This window comes from Molothrus ater, chromosome 3 (assembly GCF_012460135.2).
Source record: "Molothrus ater isolate BHLD 08-10-18 breed brown headed cowbird chromosome 3, BPBGC_Mater_1.1, whole genome shotgun sequence".
NCBI classification, from domain to species: domain Eukaryota; kingdom Metazoa; phylum Chordata; class Aves; order Passeriformes; family Icteridae; genus Molothrus; species Molothrus ater.
The window spans coordinates 5,603,204-5,628,222 of record NC_050480.2 but is presented as its reverse complement, the minus strand read 5'-3'; the positions used below and the strand labels follow the sequence as shown (position 1 = coordinate 5,628,222).

General features: G+C 46.4%; 1 protein-coding gene across 1 annotated transcript in view; it reads left to right on the top strand.

The window, feature by feature from the left end:
- The window catches only part of ACSS1 (acyl-CoA synthetase short chain family member 1), a 33,353-nt gene extending 21,685 nt beyond the window's left edge, over positions 1–11,668 (top strand). Inside the window, exons 9-14 of the mRNA XM_036381300.1 lie at positions 1,157–1,269; positions 1,633–1,759; positions 4,429–4,556; positions 6,321–6,384; positions 6,949–7,067; positions 8,486–11,668. Of these exons, the coding sequence (XP_036237193.1) occupies positions 1,157–1,269; positions 1,633–1,759; positions 4,429–4,556; positions 6,321–6,384; positions 6,949–7,067; positions 8,486–8,659 (725 nt within the window). The 3' untranslated portion in view covers positions 8,660–11,668. The remainder of the gene's footprint in view (positions 1–1,156; positions 1,270–1,632; positions 1,760–4,428; positions 4,557–6,320; positions 6,385–6,948; positions 7,068–8,485) is intronic.
- Positions 11,669–25,019: the final 13,351 nt, after the last annotated feature.

The window sequence follows — 25,019 nt, the reverse complement described above, 5'->3', positions numbered from 1 at the left end:
GAAAGGCTTCATAAGGGCAGGGTAGAGCCTAGGAGTTTTGCTTGATGTCATCTGTCAGGGGTTAAAACTGGTACTTCTAAACCAATTTATAACAGGTCTTCACCATGCAAATAATTTTTAAGGCACCCTTGCTACCATGCAGCTCCTTCAGGAGTGAGGCTTTGCTGCCTGCTGTGTGGCTGGGGATGTGGCAAACACCATGCTGAAGCACAGCTCTCAGTGCTGCCTGGAGGATGAGGAGTGGCTTAGCAAGAGCAGCCCTCAGCTCAGTCAGGGTCCCTGTTCTGATGCAGGTTTTGTCTGTGCAAACAGAGGTCAGCGGGTGTCTGGGGTTCCAGCTTCTTCCTGGAACAATTCAAGCTCCTCTTTTCAAAAGTTACAGAAACATGAAGTGAATGCATGCCCATCGATAAAATGGGAAATACTTCTATGTGTGAGCTACATGTGAAAACATTTGCTAGAGATCTAAAGCTTAAGGACATCAGAGACCCTTCTTCAGAGCTGGATGCAAATTCAGGGTCAAAATCAGCCATTCCAACCCCTGGTTTCAATTTTCACAAGCTCAGCAAAGCTGGTAGAGGAATGCACTCTCCATGTGGCAGAAGTTACCTTTATTTATAGAGCTGTATTTTTAAAAGCCTTACTCTCCTTTGTTTTTGTTTCTCTCTTGTGTTTCTGAATTAGATTTAGAATAGAAAAGACCTAATTAAGGCTGGAGTCTGATTTAATGTTCATCCCAGCAGGAATAAAAAAGGATGATTAAAAGGTTCAATTTTGACTAGAAAATAAGCTCAACCTGCCTGTAAGGGGTGGGTTAATCTCATGCTCTGTAATAATAGTAATTCAGACTCCTGAAGTGTTTTTCCTGCTAACCTTAGACAGCTGTGGAAACACTAGAAGGAGATAAATCCCCTGACATGCTGATGCTTTCCCTGTAAAATCACTTCTGGGTAGGAAGTGGGGCTGCTGAGTGCTGCCCGTGCCAGGCCTGTGCTGCTTTCAGATGTCTGTGCTGCTTGATCCTGCAGAAATCATTCCCAGTGGCTTTCTTGCAAGGTGGCTTCACTGTTTTCTTCTTGACCTAAGAAGAGCTGGAATTTGCTTTCACCCAGCAGTGGATGGACTACATATATTTTGTTTTTCATTTTTCTTCTAGAAACTGGTGGCATCTGCATTGCCCCACGGCCCTCAGAGGAGGAAGCTGAGATCATTCCAGCTATGGCTATGAGACCTTTCTTTGGGATTGTGCCTGTGCTCATGGATGAGAATGTGAGTTGGAGCTGTGCTGGGTGCCCGAATGAGAAGCTGGTGTGTGTTTCTGCTTTAATCACCTTTTGGATGGCAAAGGAACAGGATCCAGAAGGATGATTGTTTCTCCTTAAAAGTGGTGGAATAGATGATTGATTTATATTTATATAGAGAGAGAGCATATCTCAGTTGTCCATACAGATTTCTCAACAGGGCATTGCAAGGGTCTACAAGAGTTGTTTGCATTTATTTTCTCCACTTGTGACCCTCCCCTGGCAGTCTGCAGTGAGCAACAGAGTGACTCTTGCTGGATCAATGACACAGAAGCTCTTTATTATTGCTCTTTTGTTCACCTGTTCATCCTTGCTGTGCTTGAACCTGCAGGGAGAGGTTGTAGAGGGCAATGATGTGTCTGGTGCACTCTGCATTGCCCAGCCATGGCCTGGCATGGCCAGAACAATCCATGGAGATCACCAGCGCTTCATTGATGCCTATTTCAAAGCCTACCCAGGTAAGGAAAGTGCCAAGGGAAGGCAGTTTCACTGCACTAAGAAGCACACTGAATATTTTCAGCATGAAATTATTGAATATTGAATATTCAGCATGAATACTGAATATTTCTGTACCATGGTGGCTTGGGGTGTGTGTCACAGGTTGCAAGCAGGCCCTGATGGTTTTAGGTAGTGTTGACCATTCTAGCTGTCAAAATGGATGTATTTTCTAGAAAACTTTAATGCCCAAGCTGTAAAGTCCAAGTACCTTTTCTCTGGAGCTTTGTATCTCACTTGGGAAAAAGGCATATTGGATGGGAAATACCTCATGCATCACTGAATCTTAACCTTCCTTTTTAAAATCTGGTCAAGTTTTCTGGTAAGTAACTAGAAGTGGCAGAGAAACGTTTTTGATAGGACATTGGACAAGACAACTGCCTTCACTCAGGAGAAGAAACTGAAAGGGATTTGAAAGCTACAGGGTGGCAAGAATTAGGCAGGCAATCCTGAAAATTGCACGAAATACAAAATGGGCTGGATAATAAGAATGGGAAACTGCTACAAGAAATTGAATGACCCCACAGTTTCTTATTACTCTCTACATTTGCATTTATGTCTTGTTAGTATTTAGTTGATAGTTGTTTAATTGATCTGGAAGGGCAGAAAACATGACTGAAAGTCCATGAATAGGGCAGTAATGGGTCCTGGCAAGAACCACCTTCAGATTTCACAGCAGTAGCTGCCTGCTGCTTCTCAGATGTGCCACTGGAACAATTCAGATCTAAACATGGGCTTGGTGAAGAGCCAACACAATCTGTGTTACAGGATGTTCCTCAGTGACATTGCAGTTTCCAGGAAACCTTGGGCCTTTTCCAGTTTCCATCAAATGGTTTAGACCCTCCATGCTTATCATGGGCTGGTTTGGAGTTTTTAGCTGATCTGATTAGCAGTGTTTATCCCACATTCACATGCTAGAGAGTGACTGTTATCTGGGACCTGGATCTTTGTTAGCTGGGAGGGAAAATGGCTTTTCATCCACCCTAGTGTAAGTGATTAAAAAAAACTGGCAGTGTTCCCACGTACAAAATGTAATAGAGCTGCTCCCTTTCAGCTGAACAGCTGGAGTTTTCCACTGTGTGCTGCCAGCAGCAGTTCTGAGCTTGACCAGTAGCCTGTGGCATGATGGCAAATGGCATTTGAAGTGGTTTTGCCTTAGTACTGTGTGCACCAAGAGGTGTGAGCACACAGCTGCTGTGCAGATGTAGGCAGGCAAAGCCTAGAGAGATCAGAGAGCCCCTCTTGGTTCTGTAAATCCAGCTGAGCATGGCTGGGTTGTGTGGCTGGGCTTGGTTTTACTACAGGAACATCAGCCACTGGTTGCTGCTGATTGCCTGCAGTGATTTGTCCATCTTGGCAGAGACCTGAGTGTCACTGACATGTTTCTGAAAAATCTTTTTGCTAGGATTTTTTCTCCTGAGAAGCTGAGAAGCCTCAGAAACGAAATGTAAACAATAATTATCTGCTGCTGTGGAATGCAACAGGTGCATCTTTGATGAGTCCATTTGGTTGTTTCTAATTAATGGCCAATCACAGTCCAGCTGTCTCAGACTCTCTGAGAGTCACGAGCTTTTGTTATCATTCCACTTCTTTCCTTGCCAGCCTTCTGATGAAATCTTTGCTTCTATTATTTTAGTATAGTTTTAATATGTCATTTTCTTTTAATATAATATATATCATAAAATAGTAAATCAGCCTTCTGAAACATGGAGTCAAGATTCTCATCTCTTCCCTTGTCCTGGGACCCCTGCAAACACCACCACACCTGAGCTTCACCATCTTGGTGCTATTCAGGTGCTTCTTAGGAGCCAGCACAGCCCAGGTGGAGCAGAGGAGGGCATGGATGGCAGAGGGGAGTGGGAAATGGTGGGGGGAAGGTCCCACAGCTGTGAGCTTGGGAAGGTCTGTGAGCTGCCCTATGGCCATCCTACAGTGTGGTCTTTCCCGCACCAGAGCCCAGCACTGGTCTCGGGGGTCTCTGTGCTCCTGGCTGGCCCCGAGATGTGTCAGAGTCTCTTTTCCCAGCCCAGCAGCTGAAGGAGGAGTCAGGATTCTTCTGTTCTGGTTCTCAAGGGTGTTTATTTGCTGTTATCTATAATATTCTTTCTCTGACTCACCAAGGTGTCTGGCAGGTTGGGTTGAGGCACACTGACCGCCTCAGAGGCGATGTAATCTTTTATACTAAAAACTACGTGTACATTATTTACAATAATTTCCCAATACCTATCACCTATGTTAGACAGTGAGTTCCTACTCTAAACCAATCCAAAAGTGCCAACATCACCCAGAAGATGGAGGCTAGGAAGAAGGAGAAAAAAGGACAAGGCACACCCAAATTCCTCCATCTTGGGACCCCAAGCCCCCATTCTAAAATCCCCAAAATTCTACTTTTCACCCTGTGACAAACTAACTATCATTCTACTTAAACTTTCGTGGCTTGTAATTCCTCATATAAGGTTGGTATTTTTTTCCATGGGTCAAAATCAAAGGCACAGGGGTCTGGGGCTCTGTGCCAAGGTCTCTGAGCCCCCTGGGCAGGGGCTCGAGCCCTCCAGGGCAGCCAGAGGGATGTGCTGGATTCCAGCACACTGGCACACTTGCTGCTGCTGACCTGCCCTGTGTCTTTCTGCAGGCTACTACTTCACAGGGGATGGTGCTTACAGGAGCCACGAGGGCTATTACCAGATCACAGGGCGCATGGATGATGTCATTAACATCAGTGGACACAGGCTGGGGACGGCAGAAATTGAAGATGCAATGGTAAGAAGTTCCAAGCAGGTGGGGGTCCCTTGGCTGGGTATATTCTGTGGGGTAGGGTGACCCTTTCAAAGCAGCTTTCAAATCCCTGCCCCTGCGTAGGCACAGCTTGATGCACAATGAAACAGCAAGAGGAAACAGCTCCCTTATTGAGGAGACAGCAAATGAGCAAGTGAGGGGAGCCACACTGTGGGCAGTGCCTGCAACTGAGCTGTCAGAGCTGTGTTTCCTCTCAGTGATGCAGTTATATTTTGGATGCTGGTGGATACTTCATAAATATCTCTCCTATTTCTTCCTTCCTTCCCCTGTGCTAATACCTTGTGGTGGTGTTCACAGGGGTCCCAGGACAAGGGAAGAGATGAGAATCTTGACTCCGTGTTTCAGAAGGCTGATTTATTATTTTATTATATATATTATATTTAAAAAAATGATATACTAAAACTATACTAAAAGAATAGAAGAAAAGATTTCATCAGAAGGCTAGCAAAGGAAAGGAAGGAATGATAATGAAATCTTGTGACTGACCAGAGAGTCCGAGACAGCTGGACTGTGATTGGCCATTCATTAAAAGCAACCACATGAGACCAATCTGAGATGCACCTGTTGCATTCCACAGCAGCAGATAATTATTGTTTACATTTCGTTTCTGAGGCCTCTCAGCTCCTCAGGAGAAAAGATCCTAATGAAAGGATTTTTCATAAAATATGTCTGTGACAATACCTGACCTCTCCTCCCTAAACCTGTGGTTCCTGCTTATCTGAACTGGCTGAGTATGCCTGAGAATTAGGCAATGTTAAACACAAAGCAACATTGATTTATGTCAGCTGCAAAACTAGCCTGCCATTTTGAGAGAAAATAATATTATCTCTGGGAATTGAAAACAAAAAGTCCTCAGAGGGTTTATATTTAAAGCTTGACCTGTATATTTATTTCTATATTATGTGCCTTGCTTGTAAATGACACTTAAATGTAACATCTGATGAACTGAGCTGTTTTCACATGGAACACAGGATCCTACTTTATCCTCTGTGTGTAATTCTTTTGTCTGTGCAAGTTTCTGACCATAGCTATAGGATCCAGTTCCTCTCACAATCTATGTATGTGTATGCATATGTAAAAGAAAATATATTTGTGTGTAGATTGCTCTCTGATGTTTACTTTCATATTTTAATCTAATTTAAGATAACATAATCCATTCTTGGGTGTGGGATGCAGATACATGGTTTCTTGTTTGTGCACTTCTTACTGCAGAAGAATGTTAAATTAAACTCTGCAGTACAACAGAAATAATCACTGATGTGTAGCATAGTAACAAAAATGCATTTTGGGTTAGGGAATGAAGAAATCTGATTCTTTCCACTTTCTGGTGTGCTTTGGGCACTTATAAACACAAGTCCAGTGTGGGCTGTGATGTTGGCAGCTTCACTTTTTACCTCTGCTGGCCACAGCTCTCTGTAGCACTGAGAACTGCAAGACTGGTTTTGCTTGTGGTTTGGCAGTGGCCAGTTGCCATCTGGGACCACAGTCATGCACAAAGAAAGAGAAAGAGGGTTTCCAGCTGTTGCAAATTCAGCTTGGTGTGCAGTGGGCTTAGCAGTGGGTAGTTATTTTTTGTTTATAAAAGCAGGGCCAGTACAGAGTTACTCCCTGAGATGTGGCTGTGGCCATGGCCACCAGCTGACCCTGCAGCAGGACATTGGCATCCAACTTTCCTGCAGGGCTTTCAGCAGTTCTGATTTGTGTATTTTTGCTTGACTTTTTGTGAAGGCTGATCACCCTGAGGTCCCTGAGACAGCTGTGGTTGGGTACCCACATAAGATCAAAGGAGAAGGTATGTGAAAAGTAGTGTCCTGTCATGACATCTGCATACACTTCCCTTAAATTCTAACCCTGCATGTTAGGAGTTGCTGAGGGAATGGGAGGGCAGTTATCCTTAGGCTGACTGGCACTGCAGCCCCAAGAGACAAAGACAGCCAGGAAAATAGCTACATGTTCCTAACCTGGCTGTTACTCCCTAAACTGTTTTCATCCATAGTGTTTGTGTATATGGTAGAACTTGCTTTAATAGGATTGTGCTTAGAAATGTCCTCTGAACAGAATGGGAATGGCTGATTTACATTGGCCAACCTTTGATCCCAATAACACTTTGGTCATTTATGCTGACTTGTCATTGTCACTGACATCAGTCACAGATGCCAAGAAAAGGCTGGGCCATCATTTGAGGGCTGTAGTTTGACTTGCTTTTGTAAAAAAGCAAGTCAATAGTTTTCTTGTCGGTCCCTAGATTGTGCATAGGAATGATTTGAAACCTTCTTTGGCATTCAAATGAGCATCCTTGGTCTTTCCAGACAGTATCTAATATGATGTTTGTGGCTTCTGCTCACTTGTCTTCCAGGTGCCTTTGCTTTCATAGTGCTAAAGGAACAGACAGCTTGTGTAGACCATATCAAAGAAGAGCTCAAAACCATAGTGGCTTCCAAGATAGCAAAGTATGCAGTGCCTGACCACATCCTGGTAAGTGGGAGACTGAAACTGGTACCAGCAGCAGGAAATGGACACATCACACAGCCCTCACTGTCCTGCCTGCAGTGCTGCTGCTGTCCTGCTCTGGCAGGAAAACAGAACTGGCAGGAGGGATCCAGGGAGGGGGAGGGCAGCTGCAGTGGTCTGTCTGCATGTGAGAGAGGCACTGAGAGGCAGTGACACTGCCCAGCTAGCTTGCAGTCAATTAGCATCAACACCAGACCTCAGAGCACTGACTGTGTCTGTTGCACAGCAGGCCTGGCCCTGGAAGCACTGATGAGCTCCAAGCTCTGTCTCAAGCTTTCTTACCTTTCAGCAGCTCCCTTTATTTGTTAGGGGGAGAATTCACAAAGCTGCCCCTTAGCTGTCCCCCAAGCTCTGCCTGCATCCATTTCTCTCTTCTTGGAGGCAGTGACCAGACACTTCTTTGAGGGGCTCTGCTTTAGCCACATGCATGTAAGGTGGACACCAAGGCACAGGCAACAGAATACAACAGGAGCAGCCAAGAGTGGCTCCTTCAACTTGGAACACCCCAGGATATCCTCAGTGGATTGGAGAAGCTTCCAGAACTTGCAGGTGTGCAAGGGAATGCCTCCATTTCCCTGTGTTTTGGGGTAGTCCTGCAGAAAAGTCCTCTAACTCTTTCCTTGCATGTCAGTTAATGCTATAGAATTTTGTAGCCTACTGGCCTGATTGTGCAGCAAAATGTGAGACCTGTTGGTGTCTCTGCTCAGTGTCTGAGAACTCTTCATCAGGCTCACATTTATGCTAAAGCCTTTGAATTTGCTGCTAAGTCCTTCCCAGGAGGCATAGCCAAGGCATTTAAGATTGTTCTGGTTATGAAGGAAGATGTGTAGGCTGACAGATACCAGGCAGAGAGAACATCAGCAGACAGGAGATATCCCTTGAGCTGGAGACCCTGCAGCTGATGTGCAGAATTGTGTTGCTTTATATTCCTACTCTGTAAAGCTGAATTATATATATTATATATTTATTATAGATATATTATATAATTTTATATATATACACACATATATATTTCTGTCTGTTCTGGTAATGTGTTGAGATTTATGTCACCATTTGTGCTTAAGTTTTCATGTGTAATTAGATTTTAATAGTCAACAGCATGTTCAGGACCTGATTCCTAAAGGAGCTGTGCATCCTGCAGCACTCAGTCTGTACAAGGAAATGGGGAACAAAATCCACTTAAAATAAGAATAAAATGTATGGCTAGTGACACTCCTTTCCTTGGATGTAATCTTGTGTGCTCCAGGATGTATTTCCCAGGAGCCTCAAAGGAGCTGTGGCCATGAAATAGTGTGCCAGGTTACAATGGTCCAGCCAGATTTCCTTGTGGTTTCCAGCAGGACTCCAGTTCCATTCAAGGTGCATCCTTCCCTCCTTTGCAGGTGGTGAAGCGCCTCCCTAAAACCCGATCAGGGAAGATCATGAGAAGGCTGCTGAGGAAAGTAGTCACTGAGCAATCAAGCAACATGGGAGATGTCACCACACTTGATGATCCAAGTGTTGTCAAGGAGATACTGGATGCTTACCAGAAATACAAGGAGAAGAATTCCTTGTAACAGGCGGCTCTGGAATTTCTCTCCTTCAGGAACGTGGAAGGTCTCAAATAACCAGGCAAACAGCATAGTTCTCTCTTGGTGGTTTTTTTTTAAAAACTGTTTCCTTCTAGGGGAACAAGATTTTCCACTCCACAACATTTTTTGGGATGGCACAGGGCTAGGAGCAGTCTGCAGTTTTCCACTGTCAGTGAACTCCTTTTCCTTGTGCTCAGGGCTGCTGTAGAGCAGCTGCTGGTGGTTTCCATGAGCTGTGCTGAAATTTAACATGAGCTAAAGCAAGATACAGATGCTCTTTTTAATGTTACTGTACAGGGAAATGTTTTTTACACCATGCTTCTTGCTGTTTTAAAAGAAGCCTGGGAAAACACTTTTTCAATGTTTTCCCTTCAGCTTGGATATCTGAGTCTAAGCAGCTGTATTTCACTGCAACTGTGGTGCCTTTTCAGCAATTCTGAATTCTAGAAGGTGTTTCATGTGCATTATTTACTAGGGACATGAGAAGGACGTGGCCACTCTGATAATTCTTCCTTGACTTTACCCATTATTCTAATATCTCCTTTCCTCATATGGATTTGTTGCTGCCACCACATGTCCTGGGACTTCCCAGAGATGGTGAGCCTGTGACCCTTCATGTCCCACCTTGGTAACCCAGCACCAGCACTTGCAGCTGCAAAAAGGAGCCACAAAGCCCCTCAATGACTGGACTTCCTACATCTCCTCAGTGCACTGCTGCCATGCTGATTTACCAAAGAGTTGAGTGCCATGTGGGTACCCACAAACTGCACAGTCCTCAATAAAAGTGCCTCTTGCCTTTTGGAAAGTGAAGCAGCATTCCAGACCAGCAACCTCAGAATAGCAGGGAAAAACAGCCTTTGTCATTCCTATGCTTTCAAGATTGCAATTAATGTAGTCAGTGTTTTATTTCTGGATTCATTTTATCATGACCACATTCCAGTTGAAGTGCTCCTTACATTTGGGCTGTACAGAAGAATTTGCTAGTAGGGCTACTTATTCCTGAATTTAATTGGAGCAACACTGCTTTTTCCAGGGTAATTGTGTACCAGAAGGACAATTTGTGCACCTAACTGGAGGCAGGGAGGGCAGGAGGGAAATGGGTAGGTGATCTCTCGGACTGGGAAAGGTGTGAGGAGTTTTTTGGCCAGCAGAGATTCTGGTAGCACAAGGGGAAGCAGGCTGCTTGAAGTATGATATGTTCTTAAAGACAGGTGTGGTGTCTTAGATCCTAGAGTTCCTCTGAGGACACCAGCTGCATTTCCTTTTTTTAAAAAAAATATTTTTAAGGTCTCTAGGGACTGAATAATACAGTAAGGAATACCATGCTTTGTTAAATATCCCATCCTTCTGACTGATTGCATTTTACATAAGGTAAGTAGACACCCTGTGGACTTTCTGGGAAGTTGAAGATCAGAAGGTTTGAAGGTTTGACAGGATGTTAATATTTTAGGAGATAGACAGTACTTTATTGCCATTGCAATGGAAAAAAAAAAAAAAAAAAAAACAAACCAAAAACCAACCTGCTTCCTTAAGTAATTTTCAAGTGGGAAGCAGACAAGAGTTAATGTTTTTGACAGAAAAAATGCTCTCACTTGTTTAAACAAGTTGTCTCCATGCAGTCTGAAATAACAGTGTGGAGGAAGAAAAATTACTTTTGAACAAGATTACACACTTTTCCTTTAATCAAGAAAGCATTTCTTATATTATGGACATAGAATTTCCTTGTCTTGTTGACCTGAAATTTCCCTGTGTGTTGTCCCAGTGGTCACAGACCCCTGGTTTAATTCATCTGAACTTTCGCAAACACTGTCTGTGTGAGGAGCCATGTGCTCTGGTGCATTGGGACATTTGTCATCCAATTCCTCTGCTCAGGGAAAATGAGAGATGGGTACACTCCCTCACCTGCACCCCTTTTGTCTCAGCTTGCATGGGCTTAGGGACCATGGCTGCCAGGGAGGGTCCAGGCTGGCCAGGAAGCTGCAGAAGCACAATGAATTCACAGCTGGCACAGCTGTGCTGCAGATGGAAAGCTGTGGATGCCCCATCCCTGAAAATGTTGAAGGCCAGCTTGGATGGGGCTGTGAGCAGCCTGATCTAGTGGAATTTGTCCCTGCCCATGGCAGGGGGTTTAAGTAGGTGGTCCTTGAGGTCCTTTCCATACAAACCTCATTTCCACAGCTGAGCTGTGGTGCTTGGGATGCCCACCTGCTCAGAAGCCTGCTTGGGGTACTCCAAGAGAGCAGGTGCTGCTGCTGTGCTGCCCACATGGTGTCCTGCAGTGGACACAGCTTGTGCTGGGCAGCCTCAGTCTCTGGGTAAAACTGCAACTTGTGCCAGTGTCCCAGCGCTGGCTCTTGGAGCTGAGAGCCTGTGCCCAGCCCATGCTGTGGCACCCTGAGTCTGGTAAAAACACAGCTGGGCAGGGCTTGGAAAGAGCACCTCTTATGGAAACCAGGGTACTGTGATTTACTGAGTAGGCTACTCATAGAAAGCTTTAAATCGAAATCGAAATTTTACATTTTCCTTCCAGAGTTTAAAGTTTCCATCCAGAGAAGTCCCCATTCCTTCTTTCTACCCACTGTGTCTGCTAGCTGCAGCAGTTGCCTCTTCACTGCAAGTTTGAGCTGAGCTTTGCATTTTCATCAACAGCAGCACTGGTGTGTGGTGACAGTGCTTTCTACTTCACATGCAGCAGGCTTGTGGCTCAGGGAGGGATTCAACCCACAGAATTGGCTCTGGTTTCCTCAGTGCCTGAAATGCCAGGAAGGAGGAAGTTTCTGAAGTACCCCAGGCCTGCAAGGCTCTTAAGACAAGCTGATCTTCACCAATCAGTGGTCAGATATCAGTGGGATCGTGGGACAAACTTGGGGGCAATTGCTTCATTTAGAAAAGCAGACTTGTTGAATTTTTCTAAACCTTTGTGTGTTCATGAGTGATGTACAGTTTGTTTGTCAGACTGCCTTTGTATCTTCATTAAAAGAGATCCAAAGTCAATTTTACCTGTTGCCATTTATTGCAAAGGGCCAGCATGCTTTTGTTTCCCCACTCAGTTTGCCAAGACCTGGTCATGGTGCTTTTCCCCCCAGGTGGAGGGAGACACAGACCATGATTTTTCCAATTCTATAAAGGGAAAGCTCCATCTGTCTAGAAGTAAGTTTTGTACAGTCTAATGTTAAGCCTTTAATTGAATTTTGTTTACTTGTAATCATGCTTTAAACCCATTTCTTGTCCTTTACCAAAACCAGTGTCTTCATTGATCTCTGTATTCATATTTTCAGTGAAGGAAATAGGTGTGATGGTTTGGCTTTCCATTGTAGGTGTCAGACCTGTCCTATCAAGGGCCTGGGACTTTCTCAGTTCTCTGAACTTTCAAAGGAAGGCAAAGGAGTTTGAGATCAGAATGAATTGTGATCCAAATTGCTGTTTTGCTTTGCTCCTTTTCTCTAAGCAGTAGCTCAGAGGAAATGAGTTAATGCCAGAAAAGTGCCACTGCAAAAAAGAGCAAAGTAGAAGAATGTTTGGATGTCAATAAGCTGCATGTCTCCTATAAATCCTGAGATCCCACTGCTTTACACGTTTTCCTGTGTGATGCAAACAGAGAATAAGGAGTGGGAATATCTAATTACCATTAATTGATATGGATAGTTCTGTTCCTTGCTTTGTGCACACCTTGCACAGGTAGAAAGGAGTGAAAGCAGGGTGTGTGTGGGCAACATGAGAGACAGCATTGTGTACAAAGTGTATAGCTGTTCCAGAGACAAGCAGGTGAGAAGGAATTTCTTTCCAGGTGCCTTGGATCATTTGCCAGTGACACAAAACACATCCTCTGCAGGGTGTCTTGTCCCTTAAGAAGTGAGAAAGGCTGAGTTTCACCCTCTGCCCACCCCTTGGATAAAACAATAGGTGTAATGAGGGGATGAACACCGTTAGCCTTCTGTCTCCAGCAGCTGCTTTTGGAAAGGTTCCTGTGCCACTTGTAGCCCTCTGGCAAGTCACAGAAAGGTCAGAAAAGCATCTCCTCACTTTGTCTCTCAATGCTACGGCTGCTCTGATCTATTTACTGATAATTTACTGGTAAAAGTGGAGACTGTTTTCTGGTCTAACACAATTATGTTTAAGGGCTGCCTCTGTGACCAGTTAAAGCCACAGAAATTGATTTCAGCAACAGGTTTCTGTTTTTCAATTACTCAGGAACAGATGATCCTTTTCCACCTTGAAAACAGACAGTTCTGGGCAGGGAATTGCCCTCTGGCTGACTCTAGAGGTGAAGCATGCTTTTCATGGCCTGTTTTGTCTAGGATAGAAGGATCTGGGGACATAACCACCTTTTGCAGTGGAAATGATCATGGCTGTACAAAAATTACCAGCCTACAAACAGTGGCAATAAAATCTGCTGTGGCAGATCATTCTTACTCTTGCTTCTGTTTCTCTGTAGCTTTTGTGGATCTGCCTTGACTCCTCGTGTCTGAGCTGACAGCTTACTTTGGCTTTTGGGTATGATGGGGCTGGGAGAGTAGAACCCAGTGCTTTTTAGTGTTCATCCTGTGCCTGGCATGCAGAAGACTCAAATTTCTTTTTATACTGATTGAATTTTGGGGATGTGATTTTACTTTTCTCTGCAGAAGACCAAGGTCTTGTGCATTCCCAGGAATGACAGCCTCACAGTTAGATGGGGTCATGGAACAGAGGTCCCAAGATTCTGGGGTGAGCTGGTTGTTCAGGAAAGTGGATGTCCTAATGGATCAATGCTGCAAACCTCATTTTGCTGGGTCTTTTGCCTGAACTCAGCCAGAGCACAGAGGAAAGGCCCCCCTGCCATGCCTCCCTTTCCTGGCTAGAGACCCTTGTGGTGTTTGTGAGGTTCCTCGGATGAGGGAAGAGATGAATCTGACTCCATGTTCTCAGAAGGCTGATCTATTATTATATTATATTACATTACATTACAATACATTACATTACAATACATTACAATACATTACATTACATCATGCTATACTAAAACCATACTAAAGAATAGAGAAGGATACAGACAGAAGGCTTAACAAGAATGATAATGAAAAACTCGTGACTGACTCCTCAGAGTCCAACACAGTGCCCTGTCCTGCCCTTGGGCCACAGCAGCCACAGGCTGGGGACAGAGTGGCTCCTCCAGAAGAGGACCTGGGGTTGCTGGTTGGCAGTGGCTGAAGGTGCCAGGTGTGCCCAGGTGGCCAAGAAGGCCAATGGCATCCTGTCCTGGGTCATGCTTTAGTGGTGGCCTTGGCAGAGTCAGGGGTCTCAGGTTATTGGAAGGACTCGATGATCTTAAAGGTCTTTTCCAATAGAAACAGTTCTGCAATTCTAAACCTCCATTCCTGTTTTGAAGGATGCAGTCCCAAATAGACCTGCATTTGTGTTTTTAAGGAATTTAGCATTGACCTCTCCTTGAAAGTATTAGGAATCAGGCTTTAAATGCTCTCAAAACACTTTTATTCCTTGATCTTAAGCTGTGTGTTTGAATTGAGGTGCTTTTGTGCAGGAAGGTTGGACCATGGGATAAATGCAGGCAATTCAGCTGCAAGGGCATTTCTTTCACCTGCTTTTCTGCTTCCTTTCCCCACTGGTGGCAGATTTGGGAGTATTTGTCTTGTGCTTTGACTTCTGGCTCAGACTTGCTCATGGATGTGTTTTAAAATCTTATCTACCCCTTTGTAGTGAAAAATGCTTGCAGTCTGGTGGGAATTGCTAGAGACAAGGCTTACAAACCAGCCCCCAGTATGATTAGCCCAGTGTCCCTGCTTAAATCCAGGTATGCTTGTATTAGAAAGGAACTAACTATTCCAACTCCCCTCCCCGCCCACATTTTTTAAATCTTTTTGTAGCTTTTGGGGCAAGTCCTGTGTGCCATGCCAACTCTTTGTTATCAAATGTGTGAAGTGCTGTGGCTGCTGTAGCAGCAGGCTGAGTTCAGTGGAAAAGCTGATTATATCAGCTCACTGAACACTGAGGAAATCTGATGCAGAGTGCAAAGCTGCTTTGAATAGACAGGAGAGATGAGACTTGAAGAAATAATTTTGTGAATGCAGAAAAAGGGATCAGACCGGTGGGACATGGTCTCTCCCTCAGCACTTCCCTTTGCATTCCCCATCCTTTTCCAATCAGCTCCATCAGTTTGACTTGTTTATTCCTGCCAGGTGCCAGTTGAGGGCACATCTCAATGTCTTGAGGCATGAATGGGGGCAAGGCTGGATGCTTGATCGGAGCACTGGGTTTTATTCCTTCCTGACCTCCTTGCGTTCTTCCAGCGTTGGGGAAATGAAAAAGGGGTCATTTGGAAAATCTTTGATCCCCGTAATTTGAGCTCCAATCTGTAGAAATTTAGCAAAAGAAGTTGGACATTCAGAGGGTAAAAAGAGAAAAAAAATGCTTTGGAAGGATTTTTCCTTGCTAGTGAGTGAGTTTCTACCTTAAACCAATCCAAAAGTGCCACCATCCCAGCAGAAGATGGAGGCCAAGAAGAAGAAGGAGAAAGGCTGGACATGGCCAGATTCCTCCATCTTGCCTCCTGAAGCCCCATGCTAAAAACTTCAACAATCTATTTTTCACCCCGTGATAAATTCACCATCATCCTACTTAAACTTTCATGGCTTGTCAATCCTCCTACAAGGTTGGTCATTTTTTCCATGGGTCAAGATCAAAGGCACAGGGGTCTTGGGCTCTGTGCCAAGGTCTCTGAGCCCCCTGGGCAGGTTCTGGAGCCCTCCGGGGCAGCCAGAGGAATTTCCTGGGTTCCCACAGGTGAGCCCCAGGCAGGGCTCAGCCCTTGGGCATGGTCAGCACAAAAGTGTTGCTGAAGATCACCATGGGCTGAGGGGAGCCTTGTGCTGCCAGCTCCTCTGTCCATGGGCAGGGTGGGAAGGGCGGGTTGGGCATGGCCAAGATTCAGTGACCGCCCACAGGAAAAATCTCAGCCTTGTTGTTCTCTGAATTTTCACGAAGGAAAAAAACCCTGCCTGTAGGTATGTAGGGGGATAGAATAGAAGAAAATAAAGATAGAGTAGAAAGTAATCTCAGCCCTAAGGAGTTGCAGCTGGGCCAATGATCAAAGATTGGGAGCAGGCCTGACATTACCAGGCCACGGCTGTAAGCAGTGAGAAGAAGATGCTCTAAAAGAGTGGCTGGGGTGGCTGGGTGAGAAGGGCACTGGAGTCAGTTGGCTGCTTTGTGAGAAGAAAGAGGCAGTGCTCTGAGGAGCTGCCCATGCACAACAGCAGGAAGGTCTGGAACTTTTGTGATAAGGAGACAGCAGTATGGAACCCCTGCAATGAGATGGCAGCACAGGTCAGCTTTGGCTTTGGAGCTCCTCCTGGGGCAACTCAGGGAATTACTGGGATGGATTCAGGTCCAGAGCAAGCAGGGTTGATGCCAGCTTGCCTATTGCTGCAGTGTTTCGTGGGCAGATGTTAAAAACAGCAATCACTTGTTTTTCAAATTTTTAAAAGTTTAATAGTAATCAAATGGTTATAAAAATAGTAATACAATTAGAGTAATAATAATTTGGACAAATTGAATTAGGACAATCTGAGACAATAGAGACAAAGAGTTAGGGACACTCCAGGTACCTTTTTCTGGGCAGCAGGAGCCCGAAAAAGGACCCACGTTAACAGAGGATTAACCCTTAAAAGCAGCAGCCTGTTGCATATTCCTACACTTCATCCATGATGCATAAATTCCATTCAAACACAGGATTCTGTCTGGTCAGTGTCAGCTTCTTCCTCTGAATCCTAACAGCGCCTTCGAGGCAGGAAGAAGTTGGTTTCTTCTGATAAGAGGGCAATCAATTCTTCTTCTCTGAAAGATTGAGGTGTCCTGTGGCTGCTATCTAGCTGCAAGTCCTTTCTTTTTAAAAAAAGAATCCTACATAGCATCGTTTCTATTTTAACAATTTTTATCACCTAAAACTATATTTAACACAGTACTTAAGAGAATTAATACAGCATTACTTTCTAACACAACATATATAATATTCATTTTAATCTTTGCAAAAAGCCACTCATAAAATACATGCATTTTTCACAGCAGAGTAGGCAGATAAGACGTCCTAAAAAGGAACAATTGGCCCAGCTGCCACCATCAGCGCTGAGAGCTTTGGCTGTCCTGCTCTCCCTGCCCCACTCGTGCTGTGTGGGCTCCTTGCTGCTCCTTCCCCCAGGCCCTGGGGAGGGAGGGACACCTGAGGTTGCTGGCTGGCTCACGTGTCCTGGCGGGTGTTTTTATATTTTTATTTTTCAAAATTTATTTTTATTTTTTCATTTATGTATTTTATTTTTTAAATTATTTACGTTCCTTTAAGGGTTTTTAGGGTTTCTTTACGGTTTTTAGGGTTTCTTTACCGGCGCTCTACGCCAAATGCTTAGCCGCACGCCGACTGGGCAGGCGCACACCGTTTGCGCAGGCTGCACGCCGATTGCACAGGTTGCACGCTGACTGCGCAGGCGCACGCCGTTTGCGCCGGCTCTACGCCGATTGCGTAGGCTCAACGCCAAATGGTCAGCCGCACGCCGTTTGCGCAGGCTCTACGCCGATTGCGCAAGCTCTACGCCAAATGCTCAGCCGCACGCCGTTTGTGCAGGCTCTACGCCGTTTGCGCAGGCTGCACGCCGACTGCGCAGGCGCACGCCGATTGCGCCAGCTCTACGCCAAATGCTTTGCCGCACGCCATTGCGAAGGCTCTACGCCAAATGCTCAGCCGCACGCCGTTTGCGGAGGCTGCACGCCGATTGCGCAGGCGCACGCCGATTGCACAGGCTGCGCGCCGTTTGCGCAGGCGCACGCCGTTTGCGGAGACTCTACGCCGTTTGCGCAGCCTCTACGCCGATTGAGCAGGCTGCACGCCGATTGCGAAGGCTCTATTCCAAATGCTCAGCCGCACGCCGACTGCGCAGGCTCTACGCCGTTTGCGCAGCCTCTACGCCGATTGCGCCGAACTTGGAACAATTTCCAGCACCTAAAGGGCTCCAGAAGAGCTGCAGAGGGACTTTTTACAGGCACGTGCAATTGTAGGACAAGGGGGAATGACTTTAAACTGACAAAGGAATGTTTTCAATTGGATAGTAGGCAGAAATTCTTCACTGTGAGGGTGCTGATGCTCTGGAACATCTTGCTCAGGGAAGTCTGGCCTTGGTCCCTGGTGTTCTTGCCTTCTTCTAGCCCTTCAGTGGTGGCTAGGAGCTGGGATTAACTTCTTAAAATAATGGAAAAAACTTGAATCTATGAATTTGATGCGTATTGAATATTGGCCTTTAAAGCCTGCTTCTTTTTTCTTTTTTTTTTTTTTAATAATAATATGTAGAGCCTCTTTGTCTGGTATTGACTTCCATCCTTCCATTCCTGGGACATCCACGCCAGAGGAGGTGACCCTTTGTCAAACACCTGTCCTTTTAGGGTCAGGTGTTCTTAGGAGTATAAGATTAGACTTAATTTACTGCAGACTGCTCAGACCTTGCTGGGAGGTGGCAAGAGATCAGCCAAGAGTATCAGAATGATCCCCTCTGGCCTATTTGTATTTCTGTACAAGCAGTGATGGTCTTTCCTCTAAGCGCCTCTTGGCTTCAGGTGGGGCTTGAAAAAACAGAAATCTCCCAGACATCCAAGTGAATGAAATGAATAATGGATTGAAGAAGTAAAATTGCTTGACATAGGGTCAAGTGAGACAGTGTGGCACGTCCTGCTGGATGGGAGGGAGGGAGGGAGGCAGCGGGGGTGCTCTGACACTCCTGCCCAGGCAATGCCTGGCCACAAAAACTGCTCCGGTATTCCTGAAAGGCTCTGAAGTGTGTCCTGTCCACAGCTCATGTCCTCCATGCCCAGTTAATCACAAGGTCCAAGGTTGTGTGGGGATGAGCTACAGCTCTGAGTTGTGCCCATTTCTGTTTTGTTTCTGTCAATGAAGTCCCTTTAGTTTTGTGCATGCCAGAGGAAGCAATTGAGGTGCAGCAGGTCTCTCTGGCTGGAGCCAGGGGATGGTTTTGGCTCTTGCAAAGATGCATCTGTTCCCTTTAGGTGCCAATCCTTCCATCTAAACTGACGTGAGCCTCCTCCACACTTTTCTATTCCACCTCATTGCCCGGATCCATAACTCTGGTCAGGAAAAATTGCCTTCTAGCAGAGGGAAGAGATTCATTTTTGCTGTGAGCAGAGTCCATGCAGGTTTGCCATGAGGTTTTAGCAAGGCAGCAGGAATTAAAGGGCACATCTGGAGCTGATGAGACATTTGGTTATCAGGCTGTTTCATGGCACAGTGTCAATAATCTCTCAGCACTCCATTAAGGGAGAGGCTTTCAGGGCATGCAGCTCTTGTTGGTTCCTGACTGCCTCCTAATCCTCATTTTCACCGTTTGCTGATTCAAGGTCTCCCAGTGCTTTTTGCAGAGCACAACTGTTTTCCAGTTAGGACTGCCCAGGGAAAGGGGTGCTGGGCTGAAATGCACCATGAGAGGCCAGCAGGGGCAGTGAATCCCTAAGGCCATTGCTCAGGGGTGCTTATTTACCCAAATTGAAAATAAATCTGCTGCTGGGAGGAGGGGGAAAACCTTTTTCCAGGTTTAACCAGAAAGGAAGAGGAATGCACATTGCTAAAGGACGGCAATGATTCCATAATGGACACAAAGCTGAGTCTAGGAGACCTTGATTTTTGGAAATACACTGAACTGCTCCTCTAAAGACTTCATTTTAGATGCTGTCAGCATCCACAGTGAGGTGGGTTTTTGTTTTTTTTTTTTTTTTCTCCTGGTGAGGGATGAAATAATTATGTAAAAACCAACTCAACCCGGCAAATATTGGCAGTGCCATGACAGAGAGCAGTGCCACACTGAAAGCAAGCTGATGAATGATGTTTGTTTAAACTTGCAATTGAAGAAAACCAAAGCCCAAGCCCTCTTCATTTGATGCTTGGAAGGGCTTCACACAGAGGGCCAGAAGTGTTGGCACATCTGGAGGGGATTCTCTGCCCTGCAGTGACAATTGTGGGGCCCTCCCTTGTGAAAGGGGATGAGAACTTCATGCCCTGCACTGCTCTGCACCTTTGAACAAGGCCAGCTCTTGCTGGTGTGTGATACTGGGGCTGTGAAGGTGACCCCCCCTGCCAGCAATGCCAGGTGGATGCTCCTGAGCCCTGGGCTCTGCAGGCTTGCACAGGAAAATGCTCACTCCTGAGCCTGGCTCCTGGCTGAGAGGTTTTATCTGGGTGTCTGTCAGTTCATGTCTGTGCTTCACCTGTTGTAGTTGCTCAGATGAAGAAGTCAATCTTTTCTAAAGTTCTAATGTGAGAGCTAAAATCCCTCTTGTAATGCAGAGGCAGCAGCAATTTGCCAGCCCAGCTCCATCCTGGGGCTGTGCCCATGTCCTGCCAGGGGGTTTGGTTGCTGCTGGCCCTGCTGGCACAGAGACCTTGTCCTTTGCTGGGGCATTCCAAGGAAAGGGAGGAAGAAGGGCTCAGAGTCCATCTTGGGTGATGCTGCTCTTCCATGGCTGCCAAAAGGAAGGGAATCTGCTGGCTTCATCTGCAGAGCCCCAGGCTGCCAGAGATGGGAAGGGACGATGGTGATGCTGATGATGGCTGAAGGTGCAAAGCCTCTGTTTTCTGTGCTGTGCACCACAAGGCTGGTGCACAAAATGCTCATCAAACGCAGAAATGAAGCTCATTCAGGCAGTTGTCTTTCCAGGGTGTCAGTCTGTCAGTGAAAGCTGTACCCAAGCTGGCCTCTCCCAAGCAGTTCTGTATTTTGGGAGGGTTTACAAGCTCTATTTCCATTGGGACATCAGTTCAGCCCAGCATGCCTGGAGCCTGCAATTCCTGATAGACAAACAGCTGTGCTCTGCTTCCCCCACTCTGGCCAGGTCTTGCTTCTCCCTCCCCAGACATTCCAGGGGGACACAAAACCTGCATTTGTCTCGGTGAAAATGTGCTGAGGGTGGTGAGAAGTTGCACTCCAGGTTTTTTCCAGCACAGGATGCAGAAATGTCCTTTTGTGCTCTCCATAACCAGCAGCAGTTGGAAGCTGCAGGAGTGTTTGGAAGCAGCAGGGCTGTGTTTGCTCCAGTCTTACTGATTTCCCTGAGGGATCTGCTTTTGGCTTGGCTAGAGGTTGGTGTTGGGGCTACAGGAATGTTCAAGCAGCTTCAGCTCTTAAAGCCTTTGGAAAGGATCTGGTTTTGCTCCAGCTCTGAGCTCTCCATCCTTCCAGAGCAGCCTCTTAAACCAACTCCTGCTGGTCAGGGACAGACCCAGTGCCTTGTTTGCTCACTTGTGAGGAAACAGCTCTGCAGAAATTCCCAAGTCTCTCTGTAAACAGCTCCTCACTGAGGTGCTGCCCTTCAGGCTTTGGTTGTGAAGGGTGTGAGGAAAGCAAGCAGCTCTGAAGCAGATGAGCCCCCTCTTGCCTGTTGGAGTGTTGGATAAAGCAAAGATGAACCTTCAAGGTCCCTTCCCACCCAAACCAGTCCATGGTTCTTTGGCCTGGAGGCAAGGGTGCACCTGTCACCTCATTTCTCTCCACAGAGAAAAGCAAGGCACAATTCTTCCCAAGAATATTTCTGGGATTCACATTCTCTGAACCTCGGAGGAAGGAAAAACCATTCTTATCTCCTTTGCTGTGCCTGTGTTTGTGCCAAAGTTGAATGCAACATGGAGATTGTTTACCCACAGTGGTGGTGTTTTGTGTCCTTGGCCTGTCAGGGCCAGGGGTGTGTGTGTGTGGGGACTGTTGGGTGACAGTCACGAGTTCTGTGCAGTGTGAGCAGGAGGGGCGGGGCCGCGGTTAAGTGGTGGGCGGGCTCGAGGAGGCGGGATTAGGGGGCGGGGCCGGGAGAAAGGCGAAACCGGGGGTGGAAACCGCGGCAGCCGGGACAGCAGGGGCCAACGGGATGGCAAAGGCGGGGATGGCGGGAGCGGTGGGGGGGGCCGTGGGGTCCGGTGGAGAGGCTGGGGCAGGGCGGCAGCGGTGAGCAGGACTGCGCTACCGGAGCCGTGGGGTCCGATGGGGATGGGGGGCGTGTCCCGTTGTTGACTCGCGGCGGCAAGGGGGGGGACTCGCAGCAAGGGCGGAGCTGGGCGGGGCGAGGGCTGCTGGCACTGCCCTTGCAGCAAACGGCTCAACCAGCGCCCTGCAAGCTGGGACCAGCACCACAGTAGCCATAGCCTGGAAGAAGATACTATTAAAGTGCTTTATTCAAACTGTGTCCCAAAAGACTCGGGTACAGACAGTCGCGCTTTACGGCACCTTTTTACGACAGTCGCGCTTTACTGCAGTTTTGCGACAGTCGCGCTTTACGGCACCTTTTACGACAGACGCGCTTTACGGCACCTTTTGCGACACTCGCGCTTTACGGCAGTTTTGCAACTGTCGCACTTTATTACACTCCTGTTTATGACAGGTGCACTTCATGGCACTATATGGGGGTTTTTTGTTTTTCATTTATTTTAAATTAAGTTTTAAATTTTAATTTTTTTTAATTTAATTTTTTTAAAATTTTTTCTCTTTTTAAAAATATTTATTTTATTTGGTGCTGCCCAGCTCAAACTGGTGATTGTGGTGGTGTTTGAGGGTCCCCAGGACGAGGGAAGAGATGAGAATCTTGACTCCACCTTTCAGAAAGCTGAGTTATTATTTTATGGTATCTATTATATTAAAGGAAAATTCGATATTAGAACTATACTAAAGAAAGAGCAAGGAGACATCAGAAAGCTGGAAAGGAATGAATAATAAAAACCTGTGACTGCTCACAGCCTTGACACAGCTGGACCATGATTGGTCATCAAGTAGAAACAATGCACAGGAGACCAATCCAAGATGCCCCTGTTGCTAAACCATCTCCACAGCCAGCAGAGAGTTATTGTTTCCATTTCTGTTCTGAGGCTTCTCAGGAGAAAAATCAGTGCCAGGTGATGGCACAGGCAGCGTGGGCTGGCCGAGGTCACTGTGTCATCCCTGCCAGCCCAGGTGTCACAGCAAGGAGGAGAGAGCTCACCCTGTGCTCACATAGCCCTGCCAAGGGACTGGCTGCCAAAACAGAGCCGTGCCATGGATGCCAGTGTCTGCATGGCAGAGAGAGAACATGAAAAGCCACTGAGGAAGCTGCCACCTCCTCCCTGAGCTCTGCCCGCAGGCCGGGCCATGGGCAGCCACTTTGGGAAGGCTGCATTTGCTGCCCATCAGCTGCTCTGTGTCTGCCAGGAATTTCAACAGCCCAGGTTTGGGTTGGTGCTGAGCAGAGGGCAAGGAGGAGAAAGGGAGAAGGCTCTGCTGCACGGCAGGTGGATCCAGGCAGGGCCAATCTGGGGAGCAGCCTTGTCTAACAACAGCATTTCATTTTCCAGTTCTACCACATTTCATTTCATTCTTCACTTCTGCTAGAACTGCACATCCACAGGTTTCAAATATCCTCCTCAGTCCCAGCAGCCTGCTTGAAGGTGCTGTGTCTTTATCAGACCCTTGATGGTCCTTCTGAAATGTGAGTCTCACTGGCTGCATCCAAACCTTGTGCTTGGAGAGCATTCCTAACTAAAGCAATTTGGGCCTTTGGGGAAGAAGGGGCTGCAAAGCATTTCCTAAAGCATTTTCTACTCCAATTTCATTGTGAGGAAAAGCACCTGAAGGATGATGCGGGGATTAGGATTGAGACAAATCTGAGTTTGGTGGGTCAATTTTACTTTGAGAGCTTGAGAAACACAGGAAGCCCAAGTGATGATCCCAGAGGGTTGAACACAGAGGTTTCATCCTCCCAGATATACAAGGGCCTTAACCTTAAAACCACTGCTCTCAGCACGGAGCTGTCTCAACGCTGCATTCATGTTTTCTCCTCTTTGTGCATGTGTAGAATTGCAATCCCTCCTGGGGAGGAAGCTTATTCCAAGTAAATTCCTAAACAATCAGCTGAGAAAAAACCTGAAAAGTTCTTTCACTTGATTTTCTACTCCCTGCCAAATGCATGCGCATGCCAGGTCTTGAGCCTGGTACTGGAGCTGAGCCTTGAAGGAGGAATTGTCTACACAAGGCTTCTCCTTCACTTTTGGGATCCGGTGCTGATTTCAACCAGGTCTGGTGAGAGAAGTGATCATAAATACACCACGTTTCTGTGTGGCTCATGAAAAATGAAGAGCAGGTTTGGCCCAAGGCAGGTGTTGTGGTCAGATCCTGTCTGCTCTGTGTGGAGTTTTTGGTCTCTGGGGACCTCTTGTGTGGGGCAGGAGTTCATGTTGCCAGCATCTCCTGCTGGGCTTCACTCCCACATCCTCCACTAATGATTTTTGAGGGTTATCTGGCTGCACTGGCCAAAGATGCTCTGCTAAGTCACCTTCTCCTTCAATTCTTCCAGGTCTCATCAGCTTTCATAGCCTTGTATATTTTTAAATCCTTTGATATTTGAAACACTGTTCCCCTGCAAGGCCTTCTACATCCCAGCTTCTCAGAAGGCCCAAGGGGACAGGGTTGGCCAAGGGTGGAGCTGTTCTGGGTTTGTTGGTGGTGCCTTGTAATGAAAAGTGTGTTCAGAGCTGCTCAGCAGCTTCTGCCCATCTCTTTGACAGGGAAGGAGTGTACTGGGATATGATAAATCACTAAATTGTCACTTCTAAATGCTGCTTGCAATGAAAACATTGTGTATAAACCCTCCTGAATGGTGTTAAATTTGTCTGCTATATTTCTTCCCTCCCACCCCACCACTGCTGCTCTAAGTATGATCCCTTAGTAGCTCAGTCTTTCTTTGTGTTTTGTTTGACATTTATGCCCACTTTCCCCAAATCTCTGGGGGTTCTTTTTAAAATGTGATATTGATTTTTTTTTTCCTTGGTTTAAAAAAAACCCTGAAATACACACACACACACAAAAGAAGCAGTTCTCCATGGGCTCAGCCCTGAGTGGTAAAGGAAGAGCAACAGGAAGGTTTGTAGTGCTGGAGAAAGTCTCTGCAAGGCTTAAAGGAGCATATCATTTCCACAGATAGCTTTTCTTTTTTTTTTAATGTGTTATGGTGCTGGGAAGATCTGGAAAGAGTGCAAGTCCCTCATTCCAGTTTGGATGTTTTGTTCTTAGAAGTGTTCTTTCAGCTCTTGGAGAGCATAGTTTTGGATTCATCCTCACATCCTCCAGTCTTGGTAGTTCTGTTGTTTTTTTATTTCCCTTTCTCTGCCCTTTTCCCTGCCCTCACTCCCCTGATGGCTGCAGGGGATGTGACTCAGGCACTCATCACTGCTCTGTAGCTTCTTTACAGAGCTAAAACTGACTGGGTCTTTTACCCTCCTCTCATAGCAGTGGTGCAGAGTGAGGGACATGGCAGGGCAGGGGTTTTATCTGTTGGTTTATCTTCT